At 44.9% G+C, this 25,939-nt stretch overlaps 1 protein-coding gene across 1 annotated transcript in view; it reads right to left on the reverse strand.

Annotated features, from left to right (window-relative positions):
* The window catches only part of SLIT3 (slit guidance ligand 3), a 586,308-nt gene that overhangs the window by 161,062 nt on the left and 399,307 nt on the right, over positions 1-25,939 (reverse strand). The window contains exon 6 of the mRNA XM_012780961.2: positions 1,983-2,054. Coding sequence (XP_012636415.2) covers positions 1,983-2,054 — 72 coding nt within the window. The remainder of the gene's footprint in view (positions 1-1,982; positions 2,055-25,939) is intronic.

A 25,939-nucleotide genomic window follows, 5' to 3' on the forward strand; every position in this document is an offset into this window, starting at 1 on the left:
GTTTATGAGAGTCCCTCCTATGCGGTACATAACTTGTATCTTCATAAAGTTGAGGAAATAGACTCAGAGAGGTTAAGAAGCTCGACCCAAGTCCCATGGCCTCGGATTCTATGCCCAGGTGTGTCTGGCGGTAAAGCCCTGTCCTCCACCCTCTGCTCCACCCCCGACTGCTTCCTGGCGAGACGACACCACTCCCAGCACACAATGAACATGCGGCTGTCGGGTCGTCACAGCTGTTTCGTGGCAGCTGCTGACGTCCATTTCCTGGTCTCTTCCCAAGGAATTGTCTTATCTTTCTCATTCTCTCCGTCAAGGGAGGAAAAAGGTGACATGCTCCTAACAGCCCTGTCTACACACGCTATTTTGCAGGCGAGGGAAGCCTGCCTGCCTGCCTGCCTGCCTTTCTCGGTGCCCGGCCTCCCGATGGGAGAAGTCCTAGGTCACCAAATGTGGCCTGGCATCCTCTCCCTCGCTGACAGGCATTCGATGCCGGTTCCGGGGTCAGAGTTTGGGGAAGGAGAGACCATCCATCTCAGGAATGACAACCTGACCTCCCTCCCTGCGGGCCCTGCCTGCTCTGTACCAGGAATTCTCGGCTTTCGGCCAATTTCAAGCAGCCTGCGGCATCAGCACCCCCTCCCACTCCCGTGATCCCTCCTGGAATCACCTTCCTCTCGAGCAACGTGGGACAGGCTCTCCCCGACCCGCTGCTGGTGTCTGCGGGGCCAGGTGAAAAGCCAGGTGGAGGGAGGACCTTTCACCCTTCCCTTACAGTGCAAAGGAACATTCGAATATATTTACTCATTCATTCATTTGGCATTCATTCATTCTTCTGGAATCAGAGAGAGGTAACCTGTGACTATGTCATTTTTTATTTTTAGAGGGATGCTCAAGAAATCCTACTCTCTTCCATTCACTGGCTAGAATAGTACCACCAGAATTATTTTTAGAACCAAGCAATTACAGAATTTGGAAAGGGGAAGTCACTCCCAAGACAGAGCCACCAACTCCTGCATTTTACAAATGAGAAAACGGGAGCTCCGAGAGCCGAAGAGACTTGCCCAAGGTCACACGGCTAATTAGCGGCAGAATGGGGACCGAAACACACATCTCCTGACACAAGTCCTACTGTGCTGCACTGCCTTCCTCTCCAGGTTTCCCCCAGTGAGGGACAGCTTGCAAGTGTGGTTTTGGTGGGGACAATCAAAATGTTTTCTTACACAATTCAACTTTAGTTTGAATGACCCCAAGATGACTCCTAGCTGACTTTCCTCCTGGAAATCAGGTTTCCTTAGTTAGACCCATATGGAAATCCAGAACACAGAAAGACAGCTACACATTTTCTCTAGACCAGGCACACAGGGTGCGATCATGGGGAAGGGACTACCTCCTTTCATCTTTTCCTCCCCGCCACTTTAAGGTCACGGTCACCGGCTTAAAGTTTGAATTGAAACCTGAGATGCGAGCCCAGGAGCAGAGGCAATGCCTGGACTTCCCCAGGCTGCTTGGCATCCCCCCCAGTGCTGTGACAAGGTCCCTTTCTGATTCTGGGCGATTCCAGCTGACCTCCAGGCGCTCACCCTGTCTCACTGGCCCCAGCCCTGGAACCTGTCTCCCGGCGTGCCCTGGCTCAAACACGCATGGCTCTGGGGGGCTTGCTCCAGCCCATCTGTCTCTCCCAGCAACAAATACTGCGGGAGCGCCAGCGCCGGGGGAGAAAGACTGGATTGAGACTTAATTAGCAGGAACCCCAGTTTGTGGGAGGTGAGAAATCACACTTTGCTGCCTGCAAACACTTTGGCCAAGGTGAGCCGGAGGGATCTCCCGGTTCCCAATTTTAATAGCACTGCAGTAGAAGACCAGAAACGCATCCGCACGGAGCCCCCTCTGCACACACACTCCCCCTCTCTCCTCCGCACACGGACACACACACACGCACGCACACACACACACACAAGGCGGCGATCGCAAAATCCACTCACAGGATCTCCAGATCGCGCAGGGCTCGGAAGGCTCCATCTTCAATGCAGCTGATGTGGTTGTTGTCCAGTTGCCTGTGGGAAAGCAAGGGAGAGCATGAGGGCTGAGCGGGGCAGCGCCGCGGGGCCGGGCGGCCCGGGCCACCCGAGCGCCTGTCCCTCCACCCCCTCGCAGGCTCTGCTCGTCCCCGCCGGGAGCTCGCGCAGAGCCAGCCTGTCTGCCACGCCGCTCCGTCTCTCCTCTCTGACTGTCTGAGAGAACTACACAGACGAGCGCACCAAAGGCTGTCAGGTCTCAGTAAATATTAATTGCGCATTTTTTTTTTTTTTTTTTTTTAGGCAGAAGGGAGTAATTTCATTACATTAGGGCATCCAATCCATTACGAGCTCTTACCGTCATGTCACTGAAACAATTTCATTAAGCTAAAGGCCTGTAAATCATTGGAGGTCACTGCTCTGCCCTCCGCGACCTCCCAGAATGCTGTTTTCTCTCTCCCGGCCCCTCGCCTGCCTTTTACTGGAAGTTGCAGGCTCCCAAGCCGACACCACGCTAAATCTCAAGGCTTGATCTGCCCAAGAGCGGCGAGGGTGCATGGGGAATATACCAATTCCAAATTAGACTCAACTAATCTAATTTTATAGTCTTTTTATTATTCTAAGCACCAAATGTCTGTGGTGGTTTGATGCCTCCGTGCATTGTTATGGGGCGCATCTGGTGGGTCATTCTATTGAAGCATTTTCTGACTAAATACAGATTCCCTCAAACTGCACCAACCACCATCACCATTAAAGAAATTCATTGATGGAAGTGTTCACGATGGGGCGAATAAAAGAAATATCGTCACTGCCTTAAAGATGTACCACTTACATTTAAATTGGGGAGAATTAAATGCACCTATTTCAGGATTCCTTTTCTATTCCCCTTTCCATCCCATGAGCATGCAAATAACGTCTTTTAAAAGGGTGCCTTGACTAATATACGTTCTAGCTGGGGACTGTGGTAATTTAGTTGAGGGATAACAAATAGATCCTGTTTTCTCTAAATCAAAATATTAATACATATATGATGTGTAGTTAGGATATTTACCATGGCCACACCCTAACTTCAATATCAGATATGATATAAAATCCGTTTGATCCCCCCCCACCCAAAAAAAACCCCCAAAAAAGATGTTACACTGAAAACGGTTATTAACACCAGCTCATTTATTGTACTTTGTTTGCAGAGCACACTGTGGTCCTCAGGAGTGCGGGCTGAAATGTATGGCCATACTGAAAAACTCCTTTATAGACTCTTTTTAAATTTTTTTTTTTTTTGTCTCAGAAAAAGAAATATTGAGCCCCTCTCATTTTTTTGGAGGGATTGATTTCCTGTTGCTGGAATCTTCCTTTGTAATTTGCACTAAACTATCCCAAGATGACTCTCCATAAAAGCTGAGTCAAGGCTACCTTTGGTAACCCTTTCTGACCGCTTTATTTTCTGCCAAAGACAGGCAGAATTAAAATGAAAATACTGTTATCCTTGGGAAAGTATATAGATGTAGGATTGTACAAATGCACACGCAGGAAACACAATTAGAGTGATGTTGTGCGTTACAATAAACAGGCTCTGCCACGAGATTATGGGAAATCGCATCATCTCAAGAGATGTTCGCATTATAAGATTTAGGTATTTAGAATTAAAAAATAAACAGTAAACAGGCATTTTGAGAAGCAGAAGCGCACTTTAGGTTGGTGAGTCCTGTATCCAGTGTTTCAAAGTTCTCCCCGATGAGACTGTTACATGGAGTCTCACCGTGTATCCCGAATTCTTCCAGATAGAATTTCTCAGCAAGAGTTTGCTGAGCGTCTTTTTCCTTGGGTTTCTCGCGGCCGGGGGGGTCATGGATTCCCGCAGCGGTTCTGGGAGGCGGTCTAGTCCTGCGGCCCAGCTTCGGGATTTATCATCAGTTTAAAGGCTGATGAATCAACAACCCCTGCCCACGCCAAGGCCACCAAACCTTACCAAGCAGAAACGCAGTGGACTGGCTTTTGGCTCCAAGAAATTGTTCGATGAACATGCTGAATTCGGCAAAAACGACACCATCCGCCTAAGTAGCAAAGAATCTAAATCATCAAATCGGGAAGTCCAGGGTGCGTGGAGGTGGCGGTTTGTGGTGCGTTGGCTTTTGTGCAGACGTTTCAGAGGGGACTTTGCTATTAGTATATTATTTATTTGCTGAATTTGTGAAGCATTTTCCATTCCTTTTGAGAGACCAGAAACCAAACAGGAGGCTCTAAGTGTACAGCATTTTACATGGAAAGAATGGAATCTGCAGGGCAGAAGAGAAAGGCATAGAAAGAAGAGAAAAACTGAAGTGGTAGGAAGAATAAAAAAGTGGGCTGGGGAAGATAGGCAAAAGATTTAAAAAAAAAACCCCACCACACAGAGTCTTGTAACTCAGCAAACTGGAGTGGTGGGGACAGAGACTCAGAGAGGGTGCTGGTCACTGTCGCGCTAAATGCAGAGACATCGACTATATTATCCATTAAACGATGTTTAAATATTTTTAGCAGTTGGCAGAAGTTGACATCTAGTTGTTTCCCTGTAATGGGGAAAACTGAGCTTTACCATAAGCGTCATGGTGGGTATATTTTATAGACTATATTAAAACATGAAACGTATCAAAATTTAAGATATTTATGCATCAATGTGCTTTTCGAGAAGACGTTTGTGATAATCGAGATTGTCTCCTTTGGTTATAATCACAGATAAACAAAACAGGAACTGTCTCCTAACCCTGGTCGTCAAAGGGCCATTGGCAAGACCCCGTTCATTCCGAGTCTGCAGGGCTGCAGGGCTGCAGGGCTGCAGGGCCCATGTGGCAAACAGTCACTCCATTCCAGCTATTACATCTCCATGGCACCGAGCATCAGAGCATTTGTGAAAAGCCCGATTAATTGTCCACCGTCATTCCTGATATTTCACGCAAATACACTAAGTCCCCATAACAAACTAAATATGCACTTGGTTCACACGAGTTTTTCTTTGCGAAAATAACTTGGAGATGGAAAAGTTAGTCCTCAAGCAGAGGAGAGTGGGGGGGTGGGGGGCGAAATAAACATCAGCCCAGCATTTCTTTGGGGGTGGGGTGGGGTGGAGTGCTACTAAACACACACAGAACCTTCCGGGGCTGAGGCCAAAGCATTTATTTGACTTAGCAGTTTGCTTCTGGGGCTTGATGTGACCAGCGGCTGCTGACACGTATTCTAAACTCTCAGGTCAGAGGTCCTTATCGTGCCTTTGAAAGGCCTTGTTCAAAGACCCTCTCAAAAACAAATCAACAAAGCCCACTGCCCAGCCCGCACCCTTAGGAGGCATGTGCAAAAAGAACTTTGGAAATGTGAGCAGAGACGATGCAGCGGTCTGAGGATGCCCGGTAGCTCTCTTTCTGTTTTTCCTGGGCAATAAGAAGTGTATTTCCCACTGCAGCTGAATCCTTGCTCCCTTCCACACAAAGTAACTCACCCCCGCGTGTAGCACAGCGCCAGGCATTTCACACATGGTCACTGACGGTTGCAGAATAAGTCCTTCTATGGCGGGCATGTCAGGGCTGGGCCCAAACTGCCTGGGATAAAGTTCTAAGCCACAAGCCACACTGTCCTGGCCGAGTGGCATCACCAGCAAGGAAGAAGCCCCGAGCACACCTGCTATCCCCGCAAAGAGCTAAGTGCCTTCCGGGCTTCCTCGTCTTTCTGAGGCACAGATCTCTCCTCGGGAGACCCTGGGAAGGAGACTTAGAATAAAACGAGATTTCTCTGGGCCCAGGGTGAAGACGAGCATCAGGAAGACAGTGGATGGAGGGAAGACTGGCAATTTTTTGGAGGCATTTTTTTTTTTTATTGTCCTCTACTTTATACAGAATACTCAATTTGATTTACACTCCCCTCTCTCTGAATAAGCTAAGAAGCCCCAAAACATTTCATGATATTAAATTAACTGCTCTAATTTCCCCGGCAAGCTCAGATTTCGGCAAACAATATGAGTGCTAAAATGATACCAGAGTCCATTTAGAAAGGAATCCTCAGACAAGCACTAAATGCAGACTCCCCGAGAGGAGCTTTCTGACTACTGTATTTTTATACTCTGAGAACATAAACAAGGCAGAAAGGAAAGCCAGCATGAGCAAAGACTTAAAATAATCTCCACAAACGGCAGACAGGGAGACAGCACTTTTGTAAGAACTCCCATTCATAAGCGTGATCTACTCCTATTATCACAGTTCATCTCTTTCAATTACAATTTGAAATTTCATAAAGGAAGTAGGATTAGAAATATTTTTGTGCTTTAACAATTAAGAAGCATATCCAAATCCTCAAGAAAGGATTAAAAAAGAACGGACTACAATTTTAAGAGCTATCTACCAATCTATCTCCCAACAACAATAATCAAGAAAAAAAAATTAAGAAGGAAAGAAAGAAAAGAGACAAAAACAAGAAAATTGCAGGATTTCAGTGATGCATTTGAATCCCCGCGAAGAATACCTTGAAAAGAGAAATTTCCAGAAACAGGCTTTAGGAATCTGGAAGAACAGAATTCCCAACTAATTATCTACATGCAAGGTCTGCATACCAGGGTACATCTATCCAGTTGTTCACTCCTCATCCAGATGTTCTGGGGGCCTGTGTCTCGTCTCCTCGGATGGTTGGTTAAATTTAGCCCGAGGGCACTGTCGCTCTGGGGGCCCGAAATTCAGCAGCAGAGTTCTGCTGAAGGACTGCGGCTAGATCTGCTGCAGTCTTCCTCATACTAAATGGGAGAACCAGCTACGACTCAGCACTCTCTGGAGTTAAACAGTTTTGTTAATTTCTGAATAAAACTACCTACATAAAATGTGCAAAATAATTGGGGGACTTCTGCATGAAATTCACAAGGGAAGGCTTACTGGAAACCCAAAGCAAGTCCACGGTTGTGGAATCCAACAATTAATTAACCCATAAGAGCAACGGAGTCCTAGTACATGTTCACACTGTATTAGATACCCAGGATATGTAATGAAGTGTAAGACATCCTTTGAAAATATTTGGAAGAAGGTTACCACCTGTGGTTTTTACATCTCAATTATCTTAAAAAATTTAAGAGAATTCTAAAGACTAAACTAATTTGAATTTGGTTTTGATGAAATATATATATTCATACAAGTACATGTTTGAGGTATATTTCTTTTTCTAGACTGAGTAATATTGTTGCAACTATTAGAAAGAAACAAAAAAAGACAAATGAACTGGGAAATCCCTGCTTTCATGAAACAAGGCAGAAGACAAAACATGAAATAGCCTTGACATACTATTTCTTTTCTTCCCATTATCCAATTGTCCTTAAGCAGAAAATAAAAAATCTAGTAGCACTTCTGAAGGTTGGTTTTTTATGACAATTTAACGTTCTAAAAATCACTATTGAAGTACAAATTATAGAAGCGATTGCTGCTGGCTGGGTTCTTTGAAAAAAAAAACAAAACAAAGCTCAAGGTTATTTTAACAGGCAAAAGGAAAAAAAATTATGTTCAAAAGAAATGCATATACTTCATATAATTGAGTACTGGTCACACTTTTTAGGCAAATCAAACACTTGATCTAAGCCACAATCTGCTAATGAATTGTCACTACTTCTCATCATTAGGGAGCTACTGTAATTCCACATTAAAACCACATCTCAAATGAGCAAAAGGAGGTGAATCTATTATTTTGCACATTTTGTGCACTTGTCCACCAGACCGGCGAATACATGCATATAGATATGTTTACTGATCCATGAATTATTTAAGTATCCACAAAGATCCCTATCTAGAGAACTGACAACTTTATGCCTATTTTTCCTGTATATGTAGTTGCATGTAATATCGTATACATTTAAATACAAATACATATTATACAATAGGTAAAGCAATTGTTGACCTCTGACATTTAACGTGGTGTATCCAGTTATTTTTAGAGATATTTAGATAATTGACTGTCAGCATTCGAAGACTCCAACCAACCAAACCTACTATGTAAAGGACAAGTGGCTTTCTGATCAGAATAGCTTGTTTGTAACTTAGTTTAAATTGAACACGAGTCTAGTTTAACAAGCGTTGATATGCATACTTTGCCTCATGGATTGCATAACCCCTTTTTTTAGTATATATAATATTGCTTTTCAACATATGCAACTTCTCAGCAGGAAAAGAACTGCATCCACCCCAGTGGATGTTCCTGAAAGCAAGCTCGGCAATAATGCAAACACCATTGATGGATTAGCAACAAGGAGGCACACTGGACCTTGGAGGATAAAGAGGTGTTTTACACATCACTGGGAAATATCAATAACTCCACTTCTGTGTTTACATGGTTTCCTGTATGTTGGGCATTTGGCAAATGAATTTGTGTTGAAAAATGCAAGGGGGAAAATCTCTGCAAACCAATTTAGCATTAAGCACAGTTATGGGGAACCAGTGAAATGCCTATTTAATTTGGGCAAGTTTAAACTGGAAACACATTTCTGGCATTTCTAGATAAATAAAACAATAACAACAAAATAAACAAACAGACAAAAAAAAAAACAAATCAAACTAAAACAAAACACCCCTCATTCATGGTGAGAGAGCTTCATTTGTTTTCCAGCAACTTTTAGACCAATGGGACCAAGGAAGCTTGGTTTCTGTTTGTAAAATGTGCACTCACATTTCGAGGTTTGCCTCAAACAACCTGTTTCCTGTGGTCAACCTCGTGTCAGGACAAAGGGGTTTAAACTGGATGGATCAACTCCCCAAGCTGTGCCTGGGACTCCCCTATTTTAGCACTGAAAGTCCTGTGTAGCGATCCCAGGAAAACTGCCATCGCTGCTCCCCTGTTATATACCCTTGGGGCCGACTCAGTGGGAATAGATTTATTTCAGAACGTGATTCCCTTCAACCATGTCCCTAAACCTTAAAATGTCTGTGGATTCACATACTCGGCTTTCAGTTATGTCGGCTCTAAAGGGCTCCTCGTTGCATCTTCTGCAAAATGGGCTTTGCAAACACACCTGCAGTGAGGCTGGCGGGAGCCCCGAAAGTCACTGAAAGGTCCTACCGTGCATTCCCAACCTTCCTCCTCGGCCATCAGAATTTCTTTGTAAGAAGTATCTGTGTTTTACTCGCCAGCCTTGCTGATGTCATGAATACTCAGAGGCTGGACAAATAAATGGCTGTCTCCATAGTGATTGGGGCAGGTTTGTGGTTTCCCTAGTTACACTCTTGAGCGATAACCATCCCAGGCAAAGGCGCAGGAGGGAGGAAGGAGGGAGAAACCAGGAAGATGAAATGTGCTTTTGCTAACGGGCATGGAAACTTATCTTCCACATCTCTGTTTTTCACTACTTTTTCTAAATCACCAAGCACAAACTGTAGTGAGGTACTGAGAAGTGTTTTTTTTTTTTTTTCCCCCATCCCCCTGGGGGTTTCAGAAATATTTCCACTGGACTCTAAGGATTAAAAACTATCCCAGCAGTGTGAATATGACCAGCATGCAGAAGCCAGACCTGAGATATTTCTTTCTAGGTACGAGGTGGGCGCCCAGGTGAGATGCCATTCAAATACAGGATTTTAAGCATCCCTACTCTGGGTTAAAGCCATCAGTCAACTCATCCTGGGGCTCTCTCTGTGACAGTGCATTGAGGCTGCGTCACCTCCTTAGACCTCCAGAGATCTTTGTTTCCCTTTAAAAGAATCACACGATATCTCATGTAGAAATTTAACTAAGACTTCCTTGATTTTATTCGTATTTCCAGCTGGTACTAACCAACCCTACGGAGGCTCTCAATATTGACTGTCCATTTTTTGTACAGTGGAAGACCAGGACTTGTGTAATTGCTAGCCGTGTGAACTAAGTCATTCATATCCTTGTCCCTGAGTGTCAGTTTCATCAGTCTCAGTTGTAAAATGGAGATAATAACATTTAGCCCAAAAGGAATTTTTGAATATTAAAGTAATGAAATGTGTGCACTCTGAAAATGGATTGTTGGCATTGCTTAATTTTATTTGCCTTAAAACAAATAATATTAAATATAGCAATTCGTTTTTACACAGTCTCTGAGGTCTCTTTTAGCTCTAAAGTTATGTGACCTGAGATTGATTTCTTCCGAGTCTTAAGGAAAAGTTCCTGTTCATCACACTCAGACCCTTCTGTGATTTCAGCCTATTCTTTCTTCTTTCGTCCTAGACCAAAGAATCTATTATTTGAGATATTCAATATATTCTTTCTAGACTAAGGGCAGCAGTTCAGACTCATATATGTTTTTCATACTTTTCCAGCTGCTAAGAGATTGAAATACGAGAAGCCACCAAAAACCTACAACAAAGAAGATACAAATTTTTCCCTTACCGGGAGAATGATGCAATATGGGAACATTTTTCACAATTCCCATAGGTGAGAACCACCAAGGACAGAAATTGCAAAACTTAACCCCATTTCTTAGTGGCTGTTTTCAATTAATAATCCATCAAACAATGTATTAAGCACCTAAAATAATCAAATGCCACACCATCTATGAGGTATAACTTCTTAATCTGAATATTCCATAATGTTCCTGGCGGCCTACATTATAAACTGTGACAATACCACCGTCACAACCACGATAATAATTGCACATATCATTTATTAGGCATCAAGTATTGAGCTGAGCATCTTAAATGTCTTATGTCACTTTGGTCTCAGAACAGTTCCTACTTTACAGAAGAAGAAAGTGAGACACTGAGAGCTACATCTCTAAACTCGGCTTTGAACCCAGGTCTGCCCATGCTCATAAGGACTATGAGAACTGGCTGCTCTTCTGGAAACAGCTCAGACTCCTTAGCAAGGCATCGTTCCACCCTCTATGCAACACGTGAGCATACCAAGTACTTTCACTTTCCTATGTCTCACTTACACCGGTCCTGGCCCCTCCTCTGTTTGGGGAATCAAGACCCTCCTCAAGGGCCACCTCCTCTATGAGACCTTCCTGTACAAACTCCCACAAAATTTGCAGCTGCCCTCTCCAAGCTCTCATGACCCTTCGGCCATCCCTTCCTTCAAACACTTATTTCACTGCAATTGGACTAGTTGTGAACACAGGAGGAAATCAAGGTTCAGAGAGGTTATGCAGCATCACGAAGGGAGCTCAGCTGGTACACTGGAGAGTCAAGTTCAAACCTGCCTTCCTGGTCTGGGAGCCTCAGGGCTCACCCATCATGCTATTCTACCTCTTTCTGACTTTCAAAGTATAAAGATAAGGAACCTATAACATGGCTGTGTGGGTGTGACTCAAGTTATTATGGGCTGGGAAGAGGCTGGTGACAAAAGTCAGGGTTTGGTCTCGGTATCTGTCACTCCGACCTGGTTGCTTTCCTTGGCCTGTAGGCATTCTTACCCAGAAGGTTAGCAGAGTGGTGGGGGCAGCTCACTCAACACTGTCCCCCAACTGCCTCCCATGTGTCTCTCAAAGACATTCCCCGAGAGTCCCAGTCCATTTGGCTTTTAGGATCACTGGGGGAAGAAGACTGGTTTTCGCTTCAGTCTCTGAGGACCATGGACAGGTGCCTACACCCTAAGGAGATGCTTCAATTCCAGGTCACCTATTGGGAGCCAATGGATGGCCTTCTGAACAGGCTGGGACAGGTTAGTGTTTTCTTGGGCAGAGGCATGGCATATCCAGAGAAATGGTTCTTTTGCTCTAGGCAACTTGTAAATTACATAGAGCTCAACCCATTTTTCCTGGGCGTGGTCTCTCCCAGTGGTGATACAGGCTTGCCTTCCAAAGGTGCACAAGCCCCGGGTATGGAAACCAACGGGCAGCGCTAACCAGGCTGTGCAGTAGATGTTCAGGGCGAGTGGCCATTATCGAAGCATCACTCAAAGGTATTTTTGTGGCAGCAGAAGCCAATTAAACATGTCTTGCAAGCTCAGTGTAAGGGAGTATAAAGGCCCTTGTAATTAACTGCTGAAAAAAGGGCATCAAAACCCAGCAACACGGGCTACGCTGATAACTACATTCGATTGAGCTAACGAGCAGAATTGAAATACTCTAGGAAAAGGCCTTCTCTTTCTTTACTATTAAGGAATAATGAATGCATGGCCTCACCAACAACAGGACAAGCAGATGCAATATCTGTTTAGTACACTACAGTACCTGCCCCGCAGTGCCTGGCACATGGGAGGTGCTTGGTACAAAATCCCAGGAATTGCATTAGATACCACTGTATACCACCAGGATGGCTACAATTAAAAAGATGGAAAACAATAAATGCTTGATGAGGATCCGGAGAAATGGGAACACTCCTACATTACTGGAGGGAATATAAAATGGTGCAGTTGCTATGGAAAACAGTTTGGTGGTTCCCCAAAAAGTTAAACATAGAATTAACACAGGACCCAGAAATTCCATCCCTGGGGATACAGCAAGAATTAAAAACAGGTGTTCAAACAAAGGCTTGTACACAAATGTTCATAGCAGCATCATTCACAATAGCCAAAAGGCAGAAACAACTTGAATGCCCATCAATGGAGGAGTAGATAAACAAACTGTGGTATATATGAAAAGAATATTATTCAGCCATTAAAAAGGAATAAAGTATTGAAACATGCTGCAATGAGGAAGAACCTTTAAACATTGCGCCAAGTAGCTAGACATAAATGGTTACGTAGTATGTGACTGCATTAATATAAGATGTCCAGAACAGGTAAATCCATAGAAACAGAAAGCAGATTAGCAAATGCCAGAGGCTGGGGGAAGGGAGGAGCAGGGAATGACTATTTAATGGCTATGGGGCTCCTTTGGGGTGATGAAAATGTTTTGCAACTAGATAAAAGTGATGATTGCACAACATTGTGAGTGTACCCAATGCCGATGAATTGTACACTTTAAAATGGTTAATTCTATGCTATGTGAATTCTACCCCGGGGGCAGAGGGCAGGGGAGAAGAGGAGCTCTCCCTGCAGCGGGAGGAGCTTTATAAAAACACCACATTTCAAGGGTAACTTCTCTGTGACGACACCACAGTGGCAGGTAGGGAAGCCTAGCGAGGGTCAGAGCTTATACAGGGCACGGCAAGACAGCAAACTCAGTTCTCTCTGGCTTGGAAAGCAATAACCTGGCATTTGAAGAGCAATGAGAATGAAGGAGAGAAACATGGGGGAATTTAATCCACCTACTTGTGGGGATAACCCTCATAGTGCATGTTAAAACTCTTTCTCCTAGCTTGCTTTGGGGACACTTCCAGCCACTCTACACTTGGGAAAAAATAATGTCAGTGTAGGCAAAAAGAATGGGGATGGCAAACTCGACGGGAGGGGAAAACCCACCTGCAGACCCCAAGTCACACACAGAATGTTCCGGGACTAGCCACTGCTGCGTATTTCCCACCCCTCCCCCTCGGCAGAGATGACTGGGTGGATTGTGTGTGTGTTTGAGGAGCCGAGTTATCCATTGTCGCCTGTGCATTGTCGCCTGGTTCTTTGCCTTCTCGCTCCCTGAGAAGGCTGGACCAGGAGGCCTGGCTTTTCCTTTCCCTTCCGGCACTGAGAGAAGTGACTTTGGCCAGAAATCCTTCCCTTCCTGGCCTCCAGGAAGGCCCCCAGGGAAGGGCTGGTGTGGAGGCCGGGTGACAGTGGCGAGTCACCTTCCCTAATGCTGGCTCCAAATTCTCCCCAGACTCTCCGTTGGCCTCACTGAGCTAAGTAAATCCCAAAATGTGAGACTGGAAGGAAGAGGCCGGAAAAGCAAAGGGAAGAGAGGGCTGGATGCCAGAGGAGCCCCACTGAGATAGTTCCCATCCGGGTCCCCCCTGGGGTGAGGGTCATTTCTAAAAGGCCAGGGCCAGTTCCACTGACCAGCCGCCATGGCCAGAGCTCTGCATCGTGCTGCTTCTGTTGAATTGGCCACATCAAGCCTGAAGGAGGTTTCTAATTCCTCCTCTGCTTCCAGAAAAGGCAAACACGGACATTGCTCACACTGTAGAACTGAGGATAAGAGACAGGCACTGCTCTGGAAGAAGAAAGAAAAAGAGTGATTTTCTTTTTCTCTTTTGCCAGCAGTTGAGTTTTTATCTAAGATGGTGTGCTTTAATGGGAAAAGAAAAACAGCTCGCTCAAGAATCAGATGACAAGGATCTTCAACCTTGTTGGGTTGTGGTCTGACTTCTCAGTAAAACGAAGGCAGGAAATAGCTGATTTCTGTGGGCCACTAACGAGCTGGCGTTCAGGGCTGCTGGGTTTAATCCAGGCCCCGAGTCCTCACATGAAGATTTTCTCATTTTGTTGTTACAGGTACTGCCTGAGGAGTCAGAATTTATTTTTAACGCAGTACGTTGAGAATGTAAATGCAACTTTCCTCCTGTTCGGAGCAGTTAAGACGAGATTGTCCAATGGGCTGGAGGTCTGAATGGTAGGTTGGGAAAACATACAAGTATGAATGAACATGGTATTCACGCCTGCCAAAATGTTCCATGAAAATCCTATGAGCTCAGGAGCCCTCACTGGCAACTATAAGGCAGAGATTCCTATAGGAATTCTTAGGTAGGACAAGACCAGCTCTCAAGATTCTGGATGTTTATAGCTTAGATATAAGGGGTCAGGCTACTATGCCTCTTTCTACCCCATCTGCGTGAAATGTCTCCTCTTTCTGCTGAGCTCTCCCATGTCTTAGAAACAGAATAATTCTCTCTCCCATAAGTCAGAGACAACTTTTAAAGAGCATCCGATGATTTTCCCAGCACTCAATAATTTTATAGCAGGTGTCCTCAAACTATGGCCCTCGGGCCACATGTGGGCCGCCTAGCACATTTATCTGGCCCTCCGGGTGTTTTTGCCCCCGCTGCCTGTCCTGCTTAGCGGCTGTCTTGTCCCAGGCCCACAGTGTGTACTCTCCAATGGTCTGAGGGACAGTGAACTGGACCCCTGTTTAAAAAGTTTGAGGACCCGTTTTATAGCATTTAGAAGGCTAAGGCTAGACCCTCACATCCAACGGGGTCCTGGAAAAATGAGAGTCTAGAAGTGGGGAACACGGCCTTGGAGGGCAGCAGGGGAGAAAGCCATCCCCAGTGACACCCCAGCTGGGTGAGTCATGAGAAGTTCCGGAGATGCAAGAGCAGAGAGCGGCCCTTCTAGAACTGTCCTCCAGATTCGCCACTAAAGTCCATTAGAAATGGGACCATGCCCCACTTCGCCTCCTCCAGAAAGGTTCTCTGGGCTTGCATGCCCCTTCTGGCAAGGCCATCCGACTTCTGTGTCCTGGTTAAAGGCTAGTCCCCTCACAAGCCTTGCTTTGGGAAAAGCAAGATCCTTCCAAGTGGGACATGGGAAAAAAACATCCCCATTTCCAGATCAAAAGTGCTACTTTCTCAACCATCCAGGCTCCACTCATGTAGTGTCCTGCGTCCATAAGCAGCCTCCCGTGCCCAGCGACCTTCTTAGCTCCCTCGGCTGCTCTTGGCCTCGGGACCCTGCGTCTGATGGACACGCCTGGGTGAGCTGTGTCTTCCTGCACTTCTCAAGCTCCGTAATCCTTTTTTATTTTTTCTTAAAAAGTTCCTTTTCAAGTTCATCACTCAAGGTTTTGATTTTCCACCTTGGGCCACTCACATCCTTGCGTGGGCATTCCTAGCCTGGGACTGATCTCAGCATAGCACACAGCACACCTCCACCCCCCGCCCCCGCACTCTCTGGCTGGTTGGGGGGTGCAGGGGGCCCAGGATTCGCATGTGAAATGTGGACTGGATGGCCACTGCTGTGCATTGCCTCTAAACAGAGAGCAACGGAGGTCTGGGGTGGGGTGAACCCAACAGTCCCGCCACATGAGTGATGCCGTCTGCAGGACTTCAAAGCAGGAGAGTCGGAACCCAGCTGATCGGAAAGGGTTGGATAATCAGAGCTAACATTTCCTTTGCCCGTGATGGATAGCCACTTTGGAAAGATTTCCCATCCTGATTTTCCTTGGGTCAGCACTGCGGCGGAAGCAGGGGGTGGAAGGACGGGGTCTATCTCGGTCACGATGTTCTATACTGACCCCTCCAAGAAGAGAGCGGCACCAGAATTGTCTCCCTACAAAAGGTTTGCATTAACTGTAATGAAGCAAATGACAAAATCAATAAAGTGGGAATTGCGTGGCTGTCATAAAGATGATGTAAATCCAGGGTTCACGATGGTTATGAAGCTATTTAGAATTGTAATTAAAACCAGCACCATTTTTTTCAAGATAAAAGCCCCTTTGACAACCATAAATGCAAGCTACAGGAAATTTTCAACAAATATATTCAAAATTAATGTATGGCACAAAGATGGCATAAATTAACAGAGAATAATCCATAAGCCCAGGCTTTAGAACGTAAGAGCACTGAGTAAAGAGATTTCGATTTCACGTTTGGTTTTCAAGCAATGTGGTTTTCAATTTTAATCAAGTTAAAGCTTGACAGAGCACTTAGAGACTCAGAGTGAATGGCGTATTTCTGACAACTACTTTTCAGTGAGACTAAAAATGCTGTCTCTGTATTTGCCCAATTTGAGATCTGACGGCATTTGCTATTTTATGCATCCCACATCTTCCAGAAAAGAATGCAATGGGGTGTGTGTGTGTGTGTGTGCCTGTAGGAGAAGATGACCTTTTTGTTTTATCTGGGCGCAGGGAGTAGGATGAGGTGGGGGAGAAAGCGGATGGGCCATCCAAAGCTTCCAGTCCCAAAGAGTTATCTTCCTTAGACTTATTTTCTGAGCCCTGATTACAAACTGAAACACTGAGATTTCTTGGAAAACATCCTCCCACCTATTTATTTACCCTCTTTCCTCTCTACCTATCCACCCATCTAAATTCAGAACATCACTGTTTTGCCTTTAGGTCATTAACAAAATTGCCTCCTGTGAACCTCGACTGTGCTGAAGGAGATTCCAGCCCTCTGGCTGATTATAGCTGTAGAGTTGTAGAATGTCAGTGTTGGAAGTGATCTTAGAGATCATCAGATGCAAGCCCATAATTTTCAAACTGAAGAGGAAAGTGAGGATTAGCGAGAGGAAGAATGACTGCAAATCCTGAGATAGCATTTGGCAGAGAAGTCAGGACTTGTTTACTATCCCCTTTGGTTGTGCTGTCTGGGGATGGACGAGTGACACGGGATACACCAGTGAAAAAACTAAGACAATAAAAGAGGATTGAATTGTGTCTTCAAGTCTGAAATGCCACTAGAAATGCAGGATGCTTGATTCTTTCAATAATACATTTTGGGCTTCAGTGTGCTAAGAGGTAGAAATTGAGAGGTCCCCGAGATTTAGGGGTATGTTGCAATCGTGTGTTTTGTTTTCTGTATTTGATTATAGTTTGACACCTTGGGAGTGGCGGTTGCCAGCTGGGATAGCCTGCCCCTCCCCCAGCTAGCTAATGCCTCGAGACAGTAAGCAACTTGTCAGCAAGGCCACCTTTCGTATACAAACCCACCAATCCCAAGTCCATACCCCACCCACCAGCTTTATGTAACTCTCACACACCAAGCCATTCTTCACCTTGCCTTAAATCAACCCACAGCCAGGTACCAGACAGCTGGGACAGCCTCTATGCCCCAAGGCCTGCAGGAATCATTCAAACCAGCCAATCCCAAACTGTTCTCCCTCTCCCGCTCTGTGTTTCCCATGGAAACCCCAGGAAAGGCTCTGGCCTGTGCTTTCCCCTCGCTCCTGCTTCTGCCCTGCGTGGAGTGCTGTGCCTCTTAACCTTAGGGGACCTTTGAGTAATAGTAAACTTTATGTCAACGGCACAGACTTCTGTGTCATGTGTCAGTCACCTTTACGAATCAAGATCAAGGGGACCCAGGTTCTGGTCACAACTCCTGCCAACTGTCTGAATGATCCCGGTCAAGTTGAATCTCCACATTTTTAAAAGGACAAATTTGGACTGTATGATTTCTTTCTTAAAGCTCTTTGCAGCTTGGTTAAGTCCATGACTGTCAGTAACGCAACCTGAATTCCAAGCCCCCAGTGTAATAGGTGGTGAGGTTGGCAGCACTTAGAGAAACTGTATTCTAGCCAACCCACTTATTATAAAAGCACATCTCATACCTGCCTTGGTAGTAAAATGGGCAAAGAAAAGACATTTCAGGAAATCTAATTGCATTAAAGGAGCTGATTCCAGAAAAGGGTCTTGGCTTGATAGTCTACCAAGAAAACTCATCCTCCACGATGCTGAACAATCCATCAGAGAAAATTTGCACATCCACAATTCAATTGTACTGGTTGAAAGCAAGTTCTAAAAACTGCATATGGAAAGTTGCAAATACTGTGAAACAATTTCGCAGTGGACCCAAATGGAAGCACAGGGCCAGGCTGTGCTTTGAGAAGGCCTGAGACACGCACAGAGGGCCTAGGAAGGGTTGATTCAAACCATTCCACTTCCGAGGCACACAAAAAGGAAGCCCTTCAAAATTCAAAGTGAGAACCCCTCTCTTGGGAGCCTTGGCATTTTGGTGTGCAGGACAAAGAGGAACATTTTTTAACATACGCATACACTTAATGGGGCTATGGGAGATGCAACCACAAGAGACCAGCCTTCTCTTTAGAAAGAGTGCAAAACAGGACCATTGCAGACACAGAGCTAAAGCTGAAATTTTTGGCTTTGTCGTCTATTTATTTTTTATGTCGCTGGAAAACATGCCTAAGGCTCACACACAGGTTCAAAGGAATCCCTTGGGACATTTAAAATAAGATGTGGGCAGCAAAAGGCAGATTAAAGGGAATGGGACATTCTGCTTAAGGAACATTTTGGAAAACTGCTATTGTTTCAATCCCTGTGAAATGTCTTAAAATTTGAGTACATAAAACTCCAGGAACTGGTTACAGTTAATTGAAGTTTTATTGCATGGTGGTGTCCTCCTTGCTCTTCCTGCTTTGGGGTGAGTCACCATCACTCAGCCACGCCCCTCTCCTCATTCACTTGTTTGTCTGAGTAACTCCTGCAGATCGCCCAAGAGAGAGTTGGGTTTCATGTTCTCCATTGTCTGTCTGGCTTAGGTAACAATGTGGCTGGGGGCAAAGGAGGAGACAAATGCCATGCGTGAGACACCTATGCTAGGACCCTGGAACCACTCACAGACTCAAATCAAACGCAGTCTGTTCACCACGACCCAAAGCTTGATCTGCCTGAGGGCTGAATAACGACTCAGTATTTATATTTTCTCAATGAGTGGATTTTTCAGCAACCACATGAGCCAGAAGCACACTTTGAACTTGGGTGTGGAGTCTCTTTTTAGAAAGAAGCAAGCAAACATTTATGGCTTTGTGAGCTGAATATGCCCAAGTAGACAAAAGCGATATTCAGCCAGTGATCCAATTGACATTTTACTTGGGCAAGAGAACTGGGGCCAGCCCAACGGCAGGCAAATTCATTTTCCAAAGGTCGTGGGGTTGTCTGCTGGTGATTGGTTGTGGAAAGATATCTCAGGGCTGGTCAAGACCACGATCGGAGATGCTCATGGAATACAAATAAATACTCCTCATTTGAAACTAGCAGCCACAACTGGGGCTATACTTATGCAAATGGTAATGATCATGGTTTCCAGTTATGGAGAGTCAACTGTGGCTGAGACAGAGGCAGTGTGGGGCACGGCCAGCTCAGAGCCCTGTGAGTTCTTGCTGGAAAAGCATTCTCCGGCACCCGATGCCAGAGAATTGAGTGAAATGGGAAGACTCCCATTCTTTGGGCTGAGATCAGATGGATTAACTCATAACAATATTTTAATACATAAACACATGTGCACGATAAAACAAAGTTCAGAGAGATTAGAGAGTAGAGAGTGAAAAGCAACACCCTTCTGCCCCATCCGAAGTCTGGCCTCCCAGGAGTGACTGCTATCTGAGTTTCCTATTTGTGGAATTTGTCCACAAATATTTCACATATATAAAAGCAAAGGTGAACAAATACAAGTAACTGCACTAAAGATGCAAATGCCGAAAAACCGTACAGACCACTGTGCACCTTGTTTTCTTATTTATGAGTTCTCAATGCTGTTTCATATCACATACAGAGATCATTCCTCTAAACTGCTCTGTAATGGCCAGGGACGAATGTGCCATGATTCATTTAATTAGTGTCCTACTGACGGGCATTTAGGTGGCTCCCAAGACATTTTCTCTACAAATGACACTTATTAATATCTATATATCTTTGGAGACTTGAATGAGTTTTTCTTTTTAAAGTAAATTTATAGAAGTTAAATTGATAAATCCTAGTAACTCAGGAGGCTGAGGTAGGTGGGAGGACTGCTTGAGGCCAGGAGTTTGAGGCCAGCCTGGGCAACACAGTGACACCCTATCTCTACAAAAAAAATAAAAAAAAATTAGCTAGGTATGGTGGCATGTGCCTGTAGTTCTAGCTACTTGGGAGGCTGAGGCAGGAGGATTGCTTGAGCCCAAGAGTTTGAGGCTGCAGTGAGCTCTGAATGCACTACTGAACTCCAGTCTGGGTGACAAAGTGAGACCCTGTATCTAAAAAGTAAAAAAGTTAACTTGATAGATTGAAGAGTATGTGCATTTTCAGTTTTGGTAGGTATTGCCAGATTGCCTGTTCAGAGGGTTACACTAATTGGGACTCCCACCATCAGTATAAAAGATTGCCCCGTACCCTTGCCAATTCATTGTCCTAGGAATTCTTCCCCCAAACTCAAAACCTCTCTCTAATCACATCTAAATTTCATGGGAAATGTAGTTAGATGCACTGCCTAGAATTAAGACAGCCACAGCTGATATGAAGGCTTTCTTTCCCAACTTTTGCTAGCTTCTAAAACAATGGAACAGACATGTTTTCCCTACTCTGGTATTTTGTTGTCATAATTGTTAAGTAATGTATATTCACCTTAGAAATATTAGGAAACAGATAAAGTTAAAAAAATTACTCGTAGGTATTCACCCAAGAGAAACGAAAACGTATGTCCACACTAGGACTCATATAAGTGAATGTCCATAGGAGATTTATTTATAATAACCCAGACTTGGAAACAACCCAACTGCCAATCAATAGGGGAATGGATAAACACACTGGAGTCTGTCCACAGAATGGAATACTATTTAGTACTAAAAAAGAACAAAGTACTGATAGGCAATACAACATAACATGAACTTCAAAATACTATGTATGCAGAGTGAAAGAAGCTAGTGACACAAGGCAACACGTTATATGATTCCATTTGTATGAAATAGTTCTGCAGGCAAAACTGCAGTAACAGAAAGTAGAGTGGTGGCCGCCAGGGTCTCTGGGTGGGGGAGAGGACTGACTATACGGACGGGGAAGGACATTTTGGTCATGGTTACGTGGCTATTCATGCACCAAAATAAACTACACAGATAAGCTACACAAAATAAGCTACACAGATAAAACTGAGCTACACAGATAAAATGGCTACAAAACACAAATGTTTTGTTAGGTAGATTAAACCTCAATAAAGTTGATTTAAAAGTCATCTATAATTCCTATCACGTACAGTTAACCATTGCTAGCATTTTTTTCCCCATGCAAAGATAAACATATATAAAACTATATTCACACTTTTAAATATACTTTGCAATTTTATTTTTTAATTAAACAGGAACATATGGTTTGGTAATCTGCTTTTTTTTTTAAAAAAAAAAACTTAATATATTGGTTAGATGTATTTTCAATATTTTATTCCTTCAATATTTTAATTCCTTGTCTCAAACTGTTTTCTTGTTCCTAACAGAAGCAGTGGTCAGCTTCTCCTCCCCACCACCCACCCCAGCTGCAGGCACAAAATCATCCTTCGAGGAAGCTCTGGGAGTCTTGGCACCTCTTATTTTAGCTGCCTTTTTCCTTCTCCCCGCGAGACGTGGGGACTGCGCTGGCCCAGGACAGATGGCAGCCGGCTCACGGCCTGGCTGGGGTCACGTTTCCAAGGTGCAGGCAGAGTCAGCATTAGCTGCCTCTGTCCCCGCTTGCAGGCCACTCACAGGGAGAAACCCAAAGAGCCTGCAAAGAAAACCAGAGGTCCTCCACCCTCCACTGTCCGCGGAAACAAAAGCCTCAAAGCCGCTGAAAAGGAGGCTTTGTTCCAGAGGAGGCCCTCCCGCCTCCTCAGGTCCATTGTCAGGCGTGGGGCCTCCTCGCTGACAACATTCCGAGGGATTGACAAATTAAGAGCAATAAAGGCTGGGGTTTTAGGGACAAAGGAGTCAATGAGAGCCACAACCTGCTCCTCTCTCACTCCCCATTTTGGGCAGATGCCAAACATCACGCAGGAAAAATCCAACACAGACAAGACACTTGGCCGGCATGCGTGGTGGATTCCCTCCTTTTAATCCTCCAGGCCTCTCTTCACTCTCGTTTTAATTCTGGACTGATTTCCCCTCATTGTTTTAAGAATTGTTAACAGGTTGAGTCAAATCGCATAACTGTAGGTTCATATTTCAGCTCTGCTGTGTGACCTTGGACAAATTACCTAACCTTGCTGAGTCTAAGTTTCTTCATCGCTAAAAGAGGGATCATCTCACCAACTCGACTGGGTGGCTGTAACAATTAAACGAGATATAATGATTAACATGTGAAGTGTTTACCATGTGCCAGGGCTAACTCTTTTACGAACATGATCTGACTTAGGCACTACCTTTAGTTTCCGTGGAGGAACCAAGCTCAGAGAAGGTAGCAACTTGCCTGAGACCAGCAGGGAAACTGAGTCTCCAACACAGATCTCTCCTCTTTTCTATGCCAAGTCCTTTTTTCTGCAGGCCAGTGGTTTTCAAAAGCTACAGCATCAGCAAAACCTACAGCATCAGGTTAAACATGCAGATTGCTGGGGCTTGGCCAGAAATTAGGATTCATTCAGTCATTAACAGGGCTAAGGAACTTGCATTCATTTTTTTTGGGGGGGCGGGCTTGCTCTGTCACTCAGTGTCTCACTCTGTCTCTCAGGCTGGAGAGCAGTGGCACAATCAAGGCCCACCACAGCTTCGAACTCCTAAGCTTAAGTGATGTCCCTGCCTCGGCCTCGAGTAGCTGGCACTAGAGGTGCATGTCAGCACGCCCAGCTAATTTCTAAATTTTTTGTAGCAACAGTGTCTCACTATGTTGCTTGGGGCGGTCTTGAACTCCTGGCCTCAAGTGATCCTCCCACCTTGGCCTCCCAAAGTGCTGGGATTACAGGTGTGAGCCACTGCACCTGGCCAGGAACATCAACTCTTAATAAGGTTTAGGAGATTCTGAAGCAGGTGGTTTTCAAGCCACATTTTGGAAACATTGCACATAGCTATAATGAAACCCATGCAATTATTACTTTATAATTATTACTGTAAAAAAACAAATGGAGGAAAAATTCAGGGTGGACCAGGGAGAGAGGAAGGAAGGGAACCACAGGACTGATGAGTCGTTGACTCTGCTCAGTTCTCAGAGAACAGGCAATCAATGACGGAGCCGAGATGATGCTGTTGACAAGGGAGGCACAGAGACAGATGTGCATGTATTGCGTAAACAATCTGTCTAAATAACGATGAGTCGAGCTAAAGAATGGGTGGGTCCCTTGTATCTGGAGGCTTTGCAATACTTCAGGCAAAGTCACCCACTTCAGGAGTGGGCCAGGACCATACCCTGATGGAGCAATTCAATTCCTGGCAGAGCGTTCAGTCTCAAAATACTATGGGTTGTAGTAGAAAGGGAAGTTCAAGTCCAGGGGCAGCGCTCCGCTTAGTGCAGTTAGCAATGGTCCACGTGAATTGGTTTCAGGAAGATCTGCTCTCAAATTTCTCTCTCCCCAGTCTTCTCGATCACCAGATCAGAGTCACTCTTGCAAGGCCTTTGGAAGCAGGTGGACTTTAACTGGTTTAAGGGATTATGGCACTGCTACCTGCCAACAGGATCAGATTACTGACACCTGGGGCTGCAGGACAAACCATCAGAACATTCCATTCCCTTCCTTGGCCTACAGCAGGCTCACCCCAGAAAATGGGAGGCACTACCTAAGTCAGAGGACTGTGGTTGAGCCTGACCCACAGATAATTTGATTTGGCCTGCATAGTGTGGCCAGTCAATGTCCAAAAAGATTTTGCATTAGGTGCCAGCATCTCAAAATCAAATGATTTCACATAAAAATGTAAAGGTCTTGTTTCTTTCAGAAATATGAAAAAAATCTGTGAAAGCTGGGCCTATATGTACATCTGCTAAAACCGCCCAGCAGTGGCGTTCAGATGGAGCCCCCCATGCTCTCTAGTTGGCCACACTTACTCCCTGGAACAGCAGTCGGGCTGAACCCAACTGCCATTTGTCAATTAATTCAATATTTGAGTTTACAATCCCTTATTGAAGTGTTTATCTTGAACATACTGGATCAGAGAAAATCCTAAGATCACAAAACCAAGCCCCAAAACTCCCTCCCTTCTCTCCTCCAACCCCACAAGCCAGCAGCCCAGCTGTGAGATTATCCCCTTTTGTATCAATGATGGCAGAAGGGTGTGTGAGGGTGGGGTACAGTATAGCAACATTGCATTTATCGAACATATACTTTGTGCCAAGCTCTAGCCTATAAGTCCTTCCCATTTATCATCTCATTTAACTTTCACATTAAAAATTATGGCTTAAAGGTTAATCATCCTTGTTTTACTGAAAAGGAAATGAAGGCTCAGGGAGGGGAAGCAGCATGTCATGCCTAGGGTCACCGGCTAGCAAGGCACAAAGAGAAAACCCCAAATATTCTACTGGAGACTGGGGGTCTTTCTAGGGTAAGGGGTAGACTGGTAACTCTTCCTTTAAGTTGGTTTTACATAGCGACAGGACTCTGTAGAAGGTTGTAGAACTAATGGAGGGAGCAGGCCTGCAGGGGCAGGAGGACACACACCATGTCTAAGATTGAAGCTGCAATTCGGCTCAGCCTGCTGTTGCCATGTGGTACCGGGCGTCTGGTATGAACACATCTGGTTTCTCTAGAGAACCCAGAAATATAGATTTTTAAGCAAAATTTACTCATTTTCGAAACCTCAAAAGAGGAAATAAAACATGTCCAGAGCTGGGATTTGGTCAACACTTTTTGACTTTTATTAAATACCTTTCTATGCCTAGGCAGCATAGCATAGTCCCTCAGGACACAGGTTATAGATTTAAACTCTCTGAGTTCAAATCCCAGCTCTGCCACTTATTAACTATGTGACTCCGAGTAAATCACTTCACTTTTCTGTGCCTCAGTTGTATCATCTGTAAACTGGTGCTATTAACCATTAGGCTGTCCTGAGGTTTAAATGAGATAATAGGTAGAAATTACTAAGAACTGTGTCTGTACATATTCAGGTGTCTACGAGAACTCACTACCTACTAAGAAGTTTTCTGAGACTCTATTCCTTTCTTTTTTTCTTTTTCTTTTTTTTTTTTTTTTGAGACAGAGTCTCACTTTGTTGCTCAGGCTAGAGTGAATGCCGTGGCGTCAGCCTCGCTCACAGCAACCTCAAACTCCTGGGCTCAAGCGATCCTCCTGCCTCAGCCTCCCGAGTAGCTGGGACTACAGGCATGCGCCACCATGCCCGGCTAATTTTTTCTATATATGTTAGTTGGCCAATTAATTTCTTTCTATTTATAGTAGAGGCGGGGGTCTCACTCTTGCTCAGGCTGGTTTCGAACTCCTGAACTTGAGCAATCCGTACGCCTCGGCCTCCCAGAGAGCTAGGACTACAGGCGTGAGCCACCGCGCCCGGCCTCTATTCCTTTCTTGAGACAGCTTCTGTTTATATGGAATGTGTGGGCGGGGGGAGATGTGACCATTTTGGGGTAAATTATAGGCTTTAGTAAGAATCTCAGACAAATACCCACTCCCTGAGCCCAAGAAATGGTTTTGTCCCTATGAGCAGACAAAGAAATCCAACCTTCGGAATAGAACGTTCAGTAGCCGGAAAATCCTAGAACTGCTGCTAGCCCTTGTACTGTGTGAAACAAACCCTTTCCACTGGGTGCTTATTTGCCTGGAGAA

This window comes from Microcebus murinus, chromosome 21 (genome assembly GCF_040939455.1).
Source record: "Microcebus murinus isolate Inina chromosome 21, M.murinus_Inina_mat1.0, whole genome shotgun sequence".
Lineage (NCBI taxonomy): Eukaryota > Metazoa > Chordata > Mammalia > Primates > Cheirogaleidae > Microcebus > Microcebus murinus.